General features: G+C 51.7%; 1 protein-coding gene across 1 annotated transcript; it reads left to right on the forward strand.

Moving 5' to 3' along the window:
* The first annotated feature begins 631 nt into the window (after positions 1-631).
* On the forward strand, positions 632-8,985 carry LOC126998970 (transcription factor SOX-2-like). The gene is made up of 5 exons (XM_050861269.1): positions 632-1,080; positions 1,628-1,866; positions 1,975-2,224; positions 2,334-2,528; positions 7,720-8,985. Exons 1-5 carry the CDS (start codon positions 1,077-1,079, stop codon positions 8,385-8,387), a joined length of 1,356 nt encoding a protein of 451 aa, XP_050717226.1. The 5' UTR covers positions 632-1,076; the 3' UTR covers positions 8,388-8,985.
* The last annotated feature ends 4,397 nt before the right edge of the window (positions 8,986-13,382 follow it).

Here is a 13,382-nt window from a genome sequence, read left to right on the forward strand (position 1 = left end):
CCCGTGGGGACTATCTGGCAAGGAGAGGCCCCAGGCTCCCCTCTGGTAAATCTGAGACCGCCGCGGGGCCTTTACGAGCCAGACTTCCAGGTGTTCGGAGCTAAAGAATGTCTATTGAATAGCGGCCCATTCTTTCCCATGCCCGGCCATTCAGTCCCTCCCTCCCTCCTGCCCTGCCCGCTCGGAGGCTGGGGCCCGCCACCACCACCTCATGCTATACAAGTTTCTCTCTCTCTCTCTCTCTCTCTCTCTCTCTCTCTCTCTCTCTCTCTCTCTCTCTCTCTCTCTCTCTCTCTCTCTCTCTCTCTCTCTCTCTCTCTGTGTTTCCCCCGAAGCTCACATCTCCCCCGGACAGGCTCACTCGGGGCTTCCTCCTCCATAAACTCGATAAGCAGCAAGTAATCAAACACGAGGAATAACACGTCGCTCACACGGCTGCATCGCGGACGGTACACTCGCCCCGTCGCGCCGCGCCGCACCACCACGACTCCTCACAACAGCCAGCGTTTGTAATATTTCTCTGCGTGATAAAGAAGATACGAGCTCATTGTGATAAACAGTGCGTTTCATTATAACGAAGAAAATAAAGGCATTATCAAATGTATCCCGCCAGATAGAGGTGTCGGCGGGTGTTGGCGGTTGGGTCAGTCTTCAGCCAATCCGGTGGTGGCGAGGCGGGGCTTACTCTCCAGGGGGCTGCTCGCTCCGCCCCCCGCCCCACAGCTTTGTTATTGGTTCGCCTGCTCGTGACGTCACGAGGGCTACTGAGGACCCATTATTATTGGCGGATACTACGTGACGTCACAGAGGCCTTCCGTACTCCATGTCCAGTGTTTAAAATATTTGTTAGCCAGGGTCCATGGTCATACTTCCTCCAGCACCGCAAGACACACTGTCGCTTCTGTGTCCTCATTCCGGCAGTGATTACCCGTAATTATTCCGTGAAGAGTGGATGTGGTGAGCTCGGTGGAGGTGAGACGTGATCGTAAGCAGTGTGCGCAGCAGCAGCAAACTGTAGCAGGGATCCGTGGAGAGCAGAGCAGCAGCCCTCTCGCCGCACCGCCAACCCTCCCGCCATGTGTACGTGCAGTGTTGTGCCTTGTGTTAAGTTGTTTGTATGCTAATCCAGCGGCGGGTGGCGCGTAGATCACGCAGATGTATGTGTTGCTGGTGTGGTAATGGAAGCGTGCTCTCAAGTGTTGTCTGCGGCCACAAATGGCCCTCTGCTGGGCACGCAGAGCCCCTTACCCAGTGCCAATTACCCGGAGATAGGACTCGAGGCCTAATTACTACACCCACTTGATGAATGGGCCATTACGGGCCAGGTCCCTCCTTCTTGCTTAGGACGCAGTGTATTACAGTGAATTATTGTTTGTGCCAATAACAGGGCGCTTTATGCCGAGACGATAGACTCGTCGTGGCGGCTGGTTTATGAAGCCGAGGCTTTGTTGTGGCAGTGGTCACGAGACGGGGCTCTGCGGGACGGCGGCTCGCCCGTCCTCCGTGTTCCAGTTAGTGATCCGCCTGACGGTGACTACTCGTTCAGTCTCGACTCGCGTAAAGACGAGCCGACGATGCAGTCTTTGCCAGGCCGCGGCGTTAACCCTGACGCTTTCTCTCCACACAGACCCGTCAATGATGGAGTCCATGCCGGTGTCCTACGCCAGCACCATGGGCGGCATGATGGGCCACTACTTCTCCGGTGGCAGCGCCGCCATGGGCGTGGGGCAGATACCTCCGACCCACCACAGCAACCCACACGTGCAGCAGCCGCCTCCCCAGCAGCCGGCTGCGCAGCAGGAGAGCGGCCATGCACACCAGCAGGCTAGCCACACGCCCCACGCGCCTGCGCAGAGCACCCCAGAGGTAAGTACACGAAGACAACACTGACTAATAATGTGCCGATTTAAAATGACCTCTGTGCGCACTCCTGAACGTCAATTACCATTCAAACACTAATTATCCTTTGTTCAGGCCCTGACAGCCAGCCACCCTCACCTGCGGGAGGGAAACCTGGTGACGCCCATCTCCACGCCCTCGCCTGCTGACTCCACCGCCTCGGGCTGCTCGCCCAGCGGCCCCTCACAGAAGAAGGAGAACGGGAGTAAGGACGATCACATCAAGCGGCCCATGAACGCCTTCATGGTGTGGTCCAGGATGCAGCGCCGCAAGATTGCACAAGAAAACCCCAAAATGCACAACTCTGAGATCTCCAAACGTCTTGGTGAGTTACAATTTTTTATTTATTTTCAGAGCATCACGAACATAATGATAAAGAATATTCTCCCCAGCATGACATGTTTGCTTACACGCCTTTGTCTCGTCTTTAACAGGAGCCGAGTGGAAGACCTTGACGGAAGCCGAGAAGCGTCCCTTCATCGACGAGGCCAAGCGTCTGAGGGCCCAGCACATCAAGGACCACCCGGACTACAAGTACCGCCCCCGCAGGAAGCCCAAGACCCTCAAGAAGGAGGGCTACCCCTACAGCATCCCCTACCCCGCCGTCTCCATGGACCCCCTCCGCGGAGGTAAGTTGCAGTCTCCTTTACACTTTGTCAGGGCATCAGACAAGCCTGTTAGTATCTACATTTAGCCAGGGCAATGGTAAAGGGAACAAAGGAACAAACTCAATACATACAGACTTAAGCGGTAATGGGAGGAGTCTTTCAACACTTCACACACTGCTGAGACATTCAGGCGAGCACAGGTTTTGAGGATTAGGAAAAATAATCTGTTCCACGTGTTTAATCGTCTACTTCGCCTAGGTCTTCAAAGCCTAACAAATTATACTTCCTGCTTCGTATGTCTCCCTTCTTTCAAATCCATTCACGTTGTCATGGTATTGAGGTTGTGTTTAAAATGATAAAGAAATCACTTGGCGAAGTTTTCACCAACAAGAATATTTACCAAACTGTATTTACTTATCGTGCATAAAATAGGACTGAATATAAGAGAGCGAGGCATTTCTCTTTGTTCCGCTGCGTTATCGGCGCTCCCGGGACCCGAACACTTGGAGGGCGACACTGAAATCAATGCGCCAACAAAAGAATGCGAGGCTCCATCAACAAAAACGTCAATATTTTCCGAGACACGAACACGAGCGACGGGAATCCATCATTGGGGGCGATTTATACATCACCTGACGGAGTGGCCGACCCAGAGCACGACACACGCCTTGGGGTCCTCACGTCCTGCACGACCCGAATGTTGGACAATGGGACACAACACTAACTTTACACTCTCGGGGATCAGCACGCAACATATACCTCTCTGGAAGAAATTTATGCATCACTTGACGGAATGGCTGATTCAGAGCACCATAACACCGTCTCGAGCCCATTTAGTCGCTCTTAGCTTGAATACTGAAGGGCAATGAATCGATGTTCTGACTAAAGCCGCTAAACATCGACAGTAACACATCACTTGACACAGCGGCTGGCCCAGAAAATAACACGGCGCCTTGTAGCCCTCACGTCCTTGTCCTGAATACCGAAGGACAGTGGACGAGACATTCACTAAAGACTTTAACGTTCATTCATCACTGGCGGGGTGGCTGACGCAGAACATCCCCACCATAACACAGCTCCCGAGACTGCGTCGTGTGTAACTTAAATGCTGAAGAATAACGAGGCGTGACACTATACACAGACTATGGCCACATCATGCAAGAGCTACACTCACTCCCAACAAGTGGAGTAGCGATATCACTCAGTACAAAAGGAAATAGCCATCATCATCGTATTTATATTTAAGACAACGACGAAAAATGCGACGATATGCATGAAAGAAAAGATATTAATTTAACTCTTAATATATAAGACGTGCCAGACAAGACCTCGTTGCCAGCGTGACAAGCAACAATTATAAGTCATTAGACAAACAAAAGCTTATCAAACAATGTCTAAGAAAATAACGAGATGAACACCCATCACAGAGGAAGGTCTGTAAAAACTAAAAGCTGTAGCTGAGCGTAGAGTCGAGGCAAAACATCAGCATGACATGAAGGGCGCCAGTAAAATACGATCGAGACTTAAATTGGAGCAGAGTAAAAGTCTTAATGCGATCATCCGTAAATATGTTCCCTCCCGCCATGACGAGCAGCAGCGGGGTTCGAGCCTGGGTGTTGAAAGGCGGGAACGAGCGGTGAAACTTTGCGCCTCGTCAAATCCTTGCATCTTTACAGCCACGCACGTTGATCAGCCAAACTGAGAGCCAGCAACGAGTAATCTAAAGCACAGGATCCCAGACACAACGCTTCATACACTCCACGGCTCATTCTCGGCTTCCTTTGCTCCTCACACTCGGGTATTCCGCGTTATTCACATCCCCATGCCTCTGTTTCAGCCTCCGAGCAGAAATATTCTCCTTTTTAACGTCATGAAGGTTATCGTTTTCTAGCACAAGTTTAGTATTCACTCCCGGCGTCGAATCTACATCTGGTGCTACGCTTTTTTTTTCATTATGCTTCAAAGGTGAGACTATGGAAGGACGAGATATAAATGTAACAGGATACCCGCCACGCAGTACGCCGACGGGCCGCGTTTTCTCATATCCCAATTTACCCGACTATTATTAGGATCGAAATCGGATACTGTGCCTGTCAATGTTCTCTTTTTTAATCTTTTTCAAACATTAATATAACTTTACTTCTTGAGGTGATGACGGTAAGAGGGAAGAGGAGGAAGATTAAATAATATAACAGAAGTGTAAAGGCATACGAGGAGAGGAGAGAGAGAGGGTAGAGGCGGGCAGAGAGGGAAGACAGGCGGCGTGAGACCAACACTCAGCGCGCGGTATCGATCACTCAAACACTGGAGGGCGACCTGCGTGCTTCTCCCTGATTGTGAATTCACGTTCCAGTGTGAGCAGCTATTGTGGCATAACCCTGGCGGTGTTGGGTAATGGTGTTTCAATTACGACGGTCCGGGGTGAGGGGAGGGAAAGGGGAAGAGAAGAGGAGAGGAGGCAGGGAAGGGGAGAAGAGGGTGCAACTGTTGGGCTGGAAAATGCATCAAGTGGTCCCGGATATCCATTATTCACACAGATTTGTTTGTTGCGTGTAAATTTCCCATTACTGAGCCCGGGCGTTGCGGCGGCGATAATGGGCGCGGCTCGTGTGCGGTGATCACACTTACACGGGTTAGGCGGCGGGGACGTGACAATTACTGCGCCTTCTTTGTGTCGCCCAGGGCTCAGTAAGGGGCTGGGTGCTCCTGACGGCGACTTTGTTGAGAGAGAGAGAGAGAGAGAGAGAGAGAGAGAGAGAGAGAGAGAGAGAGAGAGAGAGAGAGAGAGAGAGAGAGAGAGAGAGAGAGAGAGAGAGAGAGAGAGAGAGAGAGAGAGAGAGAGAGTTAGAGAGTTAACATTAATTCGCATTTATTAACCATCTTACCAACTCTTTAAAAAACACGTAACATTTCCGTCAAATTTCTCTAGTTGCTTTTACTTACTCGTCCATACCCCTCTCCCTTCACGTACAGCCCCCCTCCTCTCCCCTCCCTTGCCCCCTCCCTCAGCCACCACCATTCCCATCTTTCCCCTTTCCCCTCCCTATTCCCTCGGCCGCCCCCCTCCCCACCCGCCTTGGCCGCCGCGATAACACTTTTCCTCACGTTTACATCCACGCTGGCATGAGGCTTTCAATGGTGTCCCATGAGACCTCGCCCCCCAGCCAACAGAGTCGTCGCCCCTCCCCGGCCTTGCCCCCCACCGCGCGCCCCGCCCGATGCATCATGCCCGCCGGGTAACGAATAGCTGCCGGGTCACAAAGCCGCGAGTAAACGGCGTATTGTCCACGTCAACAATGGGGCATAATTGTTATTGTCGGCCGTGATCGAGGTTTTAGTCACATCGAGAATTAAATCAATGACACTCAATGGTAATTCTCATGTCTGAGCTGTGAGTAATAGTGGCCGTCAATAGTTCATTGTCACCCGCTGATTGCTCACCGCATTGGTCTGAAATTGTAGATTTTACCCGGAAATATCATGATCGTAAACTTGGTGTTCAGAAAACCGGCGGAGGACAGTGGCGACGCAGCGCTGCCAGGGTGTCATTTTCGTCCGTGATGGAGAACGTTCACACCGCGAGGCTTTACCTGCACGGATCCATTGCAAATAACTATGATAACGCGGTGTTGTGTTCCCGTGACTTGCCTCATATGAAAACTATTCCATTCCCACGTTTAATATTTGCCATCACAAGCCCACCACAAAGCCACACTGACGCCCCTCGCCACAGTGCCGCGCCGGGCAGCCAGCGTGGCCTCCCCCAATGACGAAGCGCGACGCCTCGCGAGTTTATACTATTTGTGCGGCGCTGTAGTGGTGGCGTTGAATATTTCAGCGTTTGAAGGAACAATGGGTCATGATTGAGAGTATTAGGGGCCACAATGAAGCGGTGGCGCCCTATCGATCAGGGGCTCCTCCCGGCTCGTCAGGGTGCGAGTCCTCCCCTGTGGTCCGTCCACGCACTCGCTTAATCGATCCCTGACAGGATCAGTTGGCCAAACTTCTGCAGCCGCGTTGTTACCTGCGGCGAGGCGCAGCTCGTCCAGGATGGCAAGAAAGCGCCCCGATAACGTATTCCGCCGAGTGCTCTCCTGTTTGCAATTACATTCCTCAGACACAATATTGCCGCGGCAGGTAAAGAAGCTGCCGGAACCGGATCACAATACTTGTGTTGCTCAATCACCTTGTGTCCCGCCCACCGCCTCCCGCGACAAAGGCTTGCCTCTCAAAGAAAACCGTCTCCAAGGACACTGCCCATAACAACAACAATTTTGGTGTTGTTGACAAGAGCGTGATGCTATTGATCCCGCCAGGTGCGGCCTCCCGCGACAGTAATTAATGATCAGCGCCGGGACCGTCTCAGCTCTGTGAGCTAGTCACTTTTTATCAAACATTTTATTTTCCACAATGACGCCAACGAAGAATTCACCATAAATTACTTCCCTTTTTCTCTTTGTCATGACCACTGCAAAACATAAAGGTAAAAAAAGATATTCCTGCCATTTTTACGGGAAGGCTTGAGGCGAAGAGACTTTTGTCTTTCTTGGCGCCTCGCTTCCCTGCACAGCCACACTGGCAAGGCTTCCCCCCGCCGCCGCTGTGCTACACTCAGGAAGGGGGGGGGGGGTGTTGAGGGATAGCGTGGCCAGGGGTGTGCTAAATGAACGTTTTTTTTTTTTTTTTTTAATTAGTATCACTAGTTATAGTATTGTAATTGTCGCTGGTGTTTGTGTGCGTCAAAATGCTGCCTCAATAGCACCCTTACGTCGTGTGGGTTGGGTGGTGGTGGTGGTGGTGGTGGTGGTGATCGCGGCGGTGGTGGTGGCAGCAGCGTAGTGGTGGGGGGGAGGGGCCGCGCTGAGTGGAGTTACATGTTATGGCGCTCGTCGGTTCCGCAGCCTCCAGCAACCTATTTAATTCCATTAGCACAACCATAATTACATTGAAGCTCAAGACAATCGTGTGTTGAGGATGGTGAGAGTCTCCCATTGTGGCGGCCTGAGTGGGGGCTGCCCTCGCCCTCGCCCCTGCACGTGTCCCTCGTCCTCTCCTCCTCCCGCCGCCTCCGCCACACAGCTCCTCCCCGGGGCGCCACGTGCTCCCACACACCCCTCGCTCTGCTCCCCCTTGCATGCTAGACTCTTAGACACATGCAGAATAATGCAGCACAGCAGCATGCCACGTCTAACTTGTGTTTGCTTCCTTGCAGGCTTCCCGTCCCAGTTCTCCCCGTACTACTCCGCCAGCGCCGCCGCCAACTACGGCTCCATCACTGCTGCACACATGGCCGCCGCCGCCGCCGCTGCCGCCGCCGCCCAGCAGCAGCTGACCACGCAGGTGTCCCAAGCAAGCCCCGTCGGGTATGGGTACGACGCCTCCAAGTACAGCACTTACATGACCAGCTCCTCAGGCTACCCGATGAGCATGTACGGAGCCTCTGCCGCCACAGACCCCAAATACGGAGACACAAACAAGGCTGCTGCAGCTGCTGCCACTGTGGGCGGGTACGAGGCTGCCAAGTCATATCTAGACAGCAGCAAGTACTTGTCCGATAAGTACGGCCTGGAGAAGCCGCCCTCTTACTTGGACAAGCTGGCCCAGGAACCAAAGGACGCAGAGATGAAGAGCACGTCACCCGGGACGGCCGTCGTCAACCCGTGCACCATGGCCAGCTACACCTCGGCGGCCGGGGCGCTCAGCAACTACTACAGCCAGGCAGCCAGCACCTCAGCTTTCCAGCCGTCGGGGGCACTGAGCCAAACCGTGCCCTCCACCATGGCCGGCCTCCTGCAGCCCTCGCAGGTGGCATCCTACACCAACGCACAGTACTCGCCCGTGGGGGCAGACTATCGGAGGCCACTGTCTGTTATCTTTTAGACGCTGACAAGAGCCACATGAAGCGTTCCTGGCAGGGCCAGGGCGGTGCCCCCTTGGTGTACATAAGCGGTTGTCGGGGCAGGTGTAAATATGTACATATATATCGCCATGTTAGACGTCTTTCACCTGATTATTTATGCAAGTGCCTGGATGTTGCTGTTGTTCTTGTTGGTCGGTACTTCCTGAGTTCCTGTAAACAGTACAATTAGCAAGAACGCTCCAGGCAGCCGTGAGCAGCCAGGCTCGTGCACGGCCGCCACGTGATCCACGCCAGTTTTCGTGCTGGGTCGGCGAGGCCCCGCCGGAGCGTGTCTACGAACAGGTTGTGACGCGGGGCGCCTCCACGAAAGGATGGTTCCTAATCCCAGTAGTTAGCGATGTTGTTTGGCGTTATTTGTATATTTTGTTGCTTGTTTCCAGCGAAGAGCCAGTGTTGTGGGTGTGTAGTTGGCCCTCTGCCCAGTATTGTTCCTAACCCCAGTGCATCCCCGCGGTGCCGGCCCTGACGCGGGCACGGCGCCGCGCCGGGCGTTCAGCGCCAGCCGGTGGTGGTACAGGTCCTTTGATGTAGTTACGTAATCAATAAAGTGAACCTCAACGATTTCTTTTGAAACTCTAAAACTTTCCTGTTACGCCTCAGAGTCCACCGTAACCCACACTCCATGCAGGAAGAAAATAAAGTCTTCCTGTGTGTGTGTGTGTGTGTGTGTGTGTGTGTGTGTGTGTGTGTGTGAGTGTGATTAAGAAAATTAGGTTCCACATGTTATGAAATACAAAGCTGATCAACCACCCTCTTCAGCTGAGAAGGTCACGCCCCGCCCGGCGAAACAACAAGTGTTGGGTGATGTGTGTGTGCGTGCGTGCGTACGTCCGTGCGTGCATGCGTGCGTGAGTAAATGAATGAGTAAAACTCGCGCTCCAAAAATACGGAAGTCATTTTCTGTGAGGCAGCTGCTGGATGTTTACACTCGCGTTCAGGGGTCGGTCATGGCTCAGAGAGGGGTCGGAAGGTTGGGGGGATAGGGCGCAAGGGGTGGGGGGGGAGGGGCGGGCGCGGCCAATAGCCTCCACCAGACACCAAAGCAGATGTTCTGTTGCTTCCCTCAAATAAAATTTCCAACAAGTCGCAGTCTTATAATTCAATACAAGTACCTTTAAATTATGAGGCGCTTGAATGGAGTAAGAAAATTTTTCGCTTTTATGAAATGTATTTACTTTATGCTTCTCTTGACGGCTGCCAGCCTAAGTCTGCCTTGTGGACGATGTGGGTTACGCCGCGCTGCTGGCCGGATATGAAGCATATTCTTATTGTTGGCATTGTCATGGTAATTTGGCAGCGAGGACGGCCCATGACGGGAGGTCAAGGGGACGGCGGACCCTCGGCTGCAGGCTGGGACCAAGACTCAGACTGTGTGTTCACTGCGTGCAGAAAGAGACCGTCGAGGGGGGGGGGGGGGGAGGAAGGATGGGAACACACACACACACGCACACACACACACATGTATATACACCTTGAGCGGCTAGGCCCACGGACAATGATAGTACCTTCCAGCCAGTCAAGTCTCGGGGTTCACCACGCCCTGCTAATAGAGGAGGACGCACCCAGGGAGGTTTAAAGGACTTCTAGATACTTCAAAGTCAGTCACTTAATCAGTCCCTTTATCACCAAGAATCACCAAAAACCACAATCAGCCTAAAATCACTCACGGTTCATAATTTCACGTCTCAAACAGTCAGTCATTACACGAAGCAAGATCAGTGTGATTTATATTTTCTGCTCTGCGGCTTCTCTTGCATTCCCTTCTCACTCACTCTCACCCTCATCTCGCGTTCTCGTCCCCTCAAGCCCTCACCCTCGCCCCCCCCCCCTCGCCCTCCTTCCCTCTTTCCCTTTCTTCGGTCTCCTCCAATCTTCAGTTCATCACCACAGGAACGCAAGGAATTCACGCCTCGGCCGGCTGCTGGGTGTTATTGGGAGCCGGTTGTCCAGAGTGTGATCAATGGTGAACGGGAGGTATAAATTACTCCCTCAATATGGCCTGTTGTGTATGTGTGTGTGTATGTGTGTGTGTCAGTGGGGTTGGTGTTGGCAGCTCCTATGCCTTGTGTGGGTGCGTGTGAGGGGACGGGGGTGGCAAACAGTCCTTAGAGATTAGTATGTTAGGACGATTATACTCATAAATAACACACAGGCCTTTGAGGGTCGTAAGTCACTTCCTTCCCTCGCACGGAATCAAAGGCAAGGCATAGGGAAAGTACTCCTTCCCAAAGATTAGTAGGTTAGGACGAAAAGCGGGTTCATAAATAACTCACATGCCTTAGCTTTGAGCCGTGAGTCACTTTTTCCCTTAAGACACCCGGCTGAGAACATACCAAGACCTCAAACCACGGCATTCCAAAACCCAAGGATGTCTTATACATTACTCATGGACGTAGCTTTGGGAGTTGCGAGTCACTTCTTTTCCTTCAGTACAACACCAGGCCGAGTATATACACAAAACCTCAGAGCTGTGACAGAGGAAATTACTTTTTCTCAATGACTATAATGTTTTAAGATGAAAAGAAGTCGTAAATCACACGTAGGCCTCTGTTAGGATTTGTGAGTCGCTCCTTTCTCTTCGATACACACGGCCATGTTAATACACAAGACCTCAAAGCCACGACATAAAGTCTTAAAAGTAGTTTCCTTATTAAGCCAACGCCGATGCAGACATGAAGGAGCTTTTCGGTTCTTCTGCAAGTTACAGGTCCGATCTAAAAGCTTCGATGCTGCCAATCATAGTTCCTACCTCCTCGAGAGAAAAGGAGTTTCTTACCTTGGGGAGCGGGTCCTCGGGGTGCCCCAGCAGGTCGTTGCGGGTCCTGAAAGATTAGGTCGCATGATCAGTTCAGGTGGTTGGGAAAATTTCGTATTTTTACTGTCATAATATACAGGGTTAGAGCTAGTAGTTGTAGGTAGACTGACCTCGTGCAGACTTCTCAAATGAACGTGTCCTTATGTGTTACGGCCCTTTTTTGTACGTCAATAAATTAAAGGTTACGGTTAGAATTTAAGAAAACAATTGTCCCCATAATAATTTTGACATCAATAGCTAACCCTATGACTGCAACGGGGAAAGCTTACAATAAGAACTATATGAGTAAACAACAGTAACTGGATGTAAGACCTTGACCAGAGTGAATGAAATGCAGACTCGAACCAGAAAAAAAAAAGGCTAAAATCAAATCTATATCAGTAAAAATCACTTTATTTATAGTAACATGTTGGCAACGATGAATGAACAAACTAAACTGAAACTGCAGAGTGTGTTGGCTGCGGTGAGTGCAAAGCGGACACTGGCTCGGGGTGTTTATCAATTGATTTCCGCCTTGAATACGCGATGTCCGGGGAAACAATGCGGCCGGGGAAGAAAAGTGATGGATTCTTCTTTCTCTCCAGTCTTTCAAGAGATTCTATTCATCTTTTGTATTGCATTTCAGTGTTTGTGTGTGTGTGTGTGTGTGTGTGTGTGTGTGTGTGTGTGTGTGTGTGTGTGTGTGTGTGTGTGTGCGTGTGCGTGTTCGTGTGTGTGTGTGTTGGGGCCTGAGGTCGGAGGAGCCAAAGAGTGCCAGTCTTCGAGGAATCTGGCGGGCTGGAAGGCGGTGGGAAAGAGGGGAGTGGGGACGAGGGGAGGGGGTGGATGGGGGAGGGGAGTCTGAAAGGAAAGAAAGGTGGGTGTCAGACGTCACAAGGTGCATGGCGCTGACAGTGAGTGCCTCTGTGCCTGACAGTGATGGTGTCCGTGTGGCTGACAATGTCCCGCGTGTCGCCTCGGAGTCAGCGTCTGAAGGCAGCAGGATTGGCGCAAAAAAAGAATCCATTGGCGGCCCTTGCTTACACAGAACCCCACTCAGGAACCCAAACAAAGGAGATGCCGGGAGGGGAAGGGAGGATGAGGGAGCCTCTTTCTTTACAAATGGCATGAGGAGTGTGTTTATAGAGGGACTGCGCGGGTAATAGTGCTCACAATAATGCTGACTTTCTCTGGTAATGGTATCGAGAACGGGGCGCGGAGATTTTCACGGGAATGGTCCTTTTTCTATTTAGTTTCGTCTGCGAAGCCTCCATTCCTTCGATCCTTCTCTTTAGTAAACTTTCCTCTTTTCCTCCCTTCCACCTGTTCGTTTCCCTCGCTCAGATTAGACAAACAAAACACATATGATTCTAGCAACACACCAACAATGAAATACTTTACTTGCTGACCGATTGCCAATACTTACAACCGCGGCATCGTCCGGGGCAAAGCATACGCTCCGGCTATCGTTAGGTTGATGAATGACGTCTTGTAATTAATGGCTTTTAGCGCATCGAGATCACCAAACACTCCCAGCAATGACGCATTCCTTCGGGTATACAGTCTCCACGGCCTGAGCATCGTCCTCTTTGGTTCTTAATTGTATTCTCTTGCTGTGCGTATTTCCAGCGCTAAGGTCTTCGTGTTTGCAGTCTTTACGGGTTGAGTCTACACTTGGTCCTTGTTTGCAGTCTTTACGGGTTGAGTCTATACTTGGTCCTTGTTTGCAGTCTTTACGGGTTGAGTCTATACTTGGTCCTTGTTTGCAGTCTTTACGGGTTGAGTCTATACTTGGTCCTTGTTTGCAGTCTTTACGGGTTGAGTCTATACTTGGTCCTTGTTTGCAGTCTTTACGGGTTGAGTCTATACTTTGTCCTTGTTTGCAGTCTTTACGGATTGAGTCTATACTTGTTTTTATTCTTTTTTTATTACGTCGCTGCCTATTGCGCCGGTAGGCATCTTCCCGGTGGGGCATAATGGTCGCCCCAAGGCTTCTTCCCGGTGGGGCCTGATGGTCGGCCCAGCCCGTTCTGGCGCAGGCGAGTGTTTATAGTGGCGCCATCTTGCATTGGCTCATGCTGCCCCCCGGAACTCGCTCTTGATTCGCTTGGACGGCTTCCTCTAGAGTCCGGGTTGATGGGTGGTCTTCAGGACAGCATGT

This window comes from Eriocheir sinensis, chromosome 15, assembly GCF_024679095.1.
Source record: "Eriocheir sinensis breed Jianghai 21 chromosome 15, ASM2467909v1, whole genome shotgun sequence".
In the NCBI taxonomy this organism is placed as follows: Eukaryota; Metazoa; Arthropoda; class Malacostraca; order Decapoda; family Varunidae; genus Eriocheir; species Eriocheir sinensis.

What these genes read in the sequence shown, in the direction of transcription:
- LOC126998970 (XM_050861269.1), top strand. An exon ending in TGAGATCTCCAAACGTCTTG is followed by an intron (nt 2,225 to 2,333) that starts GTGAGTTACAAT and finishes CGTCTTTAACAG; the next exon opens with GAGCCGAGTGGAAGACCTTG. An exon ending in CATGGACCCCCTCCGCGGAG is followed by an intron (nt 2,529 to 7,719) that starts GTAAGTTGCAGT and finishes GCTTCCTTGCAG; the next exon opens with GCTTCCCGTCCCAGTTCTCC.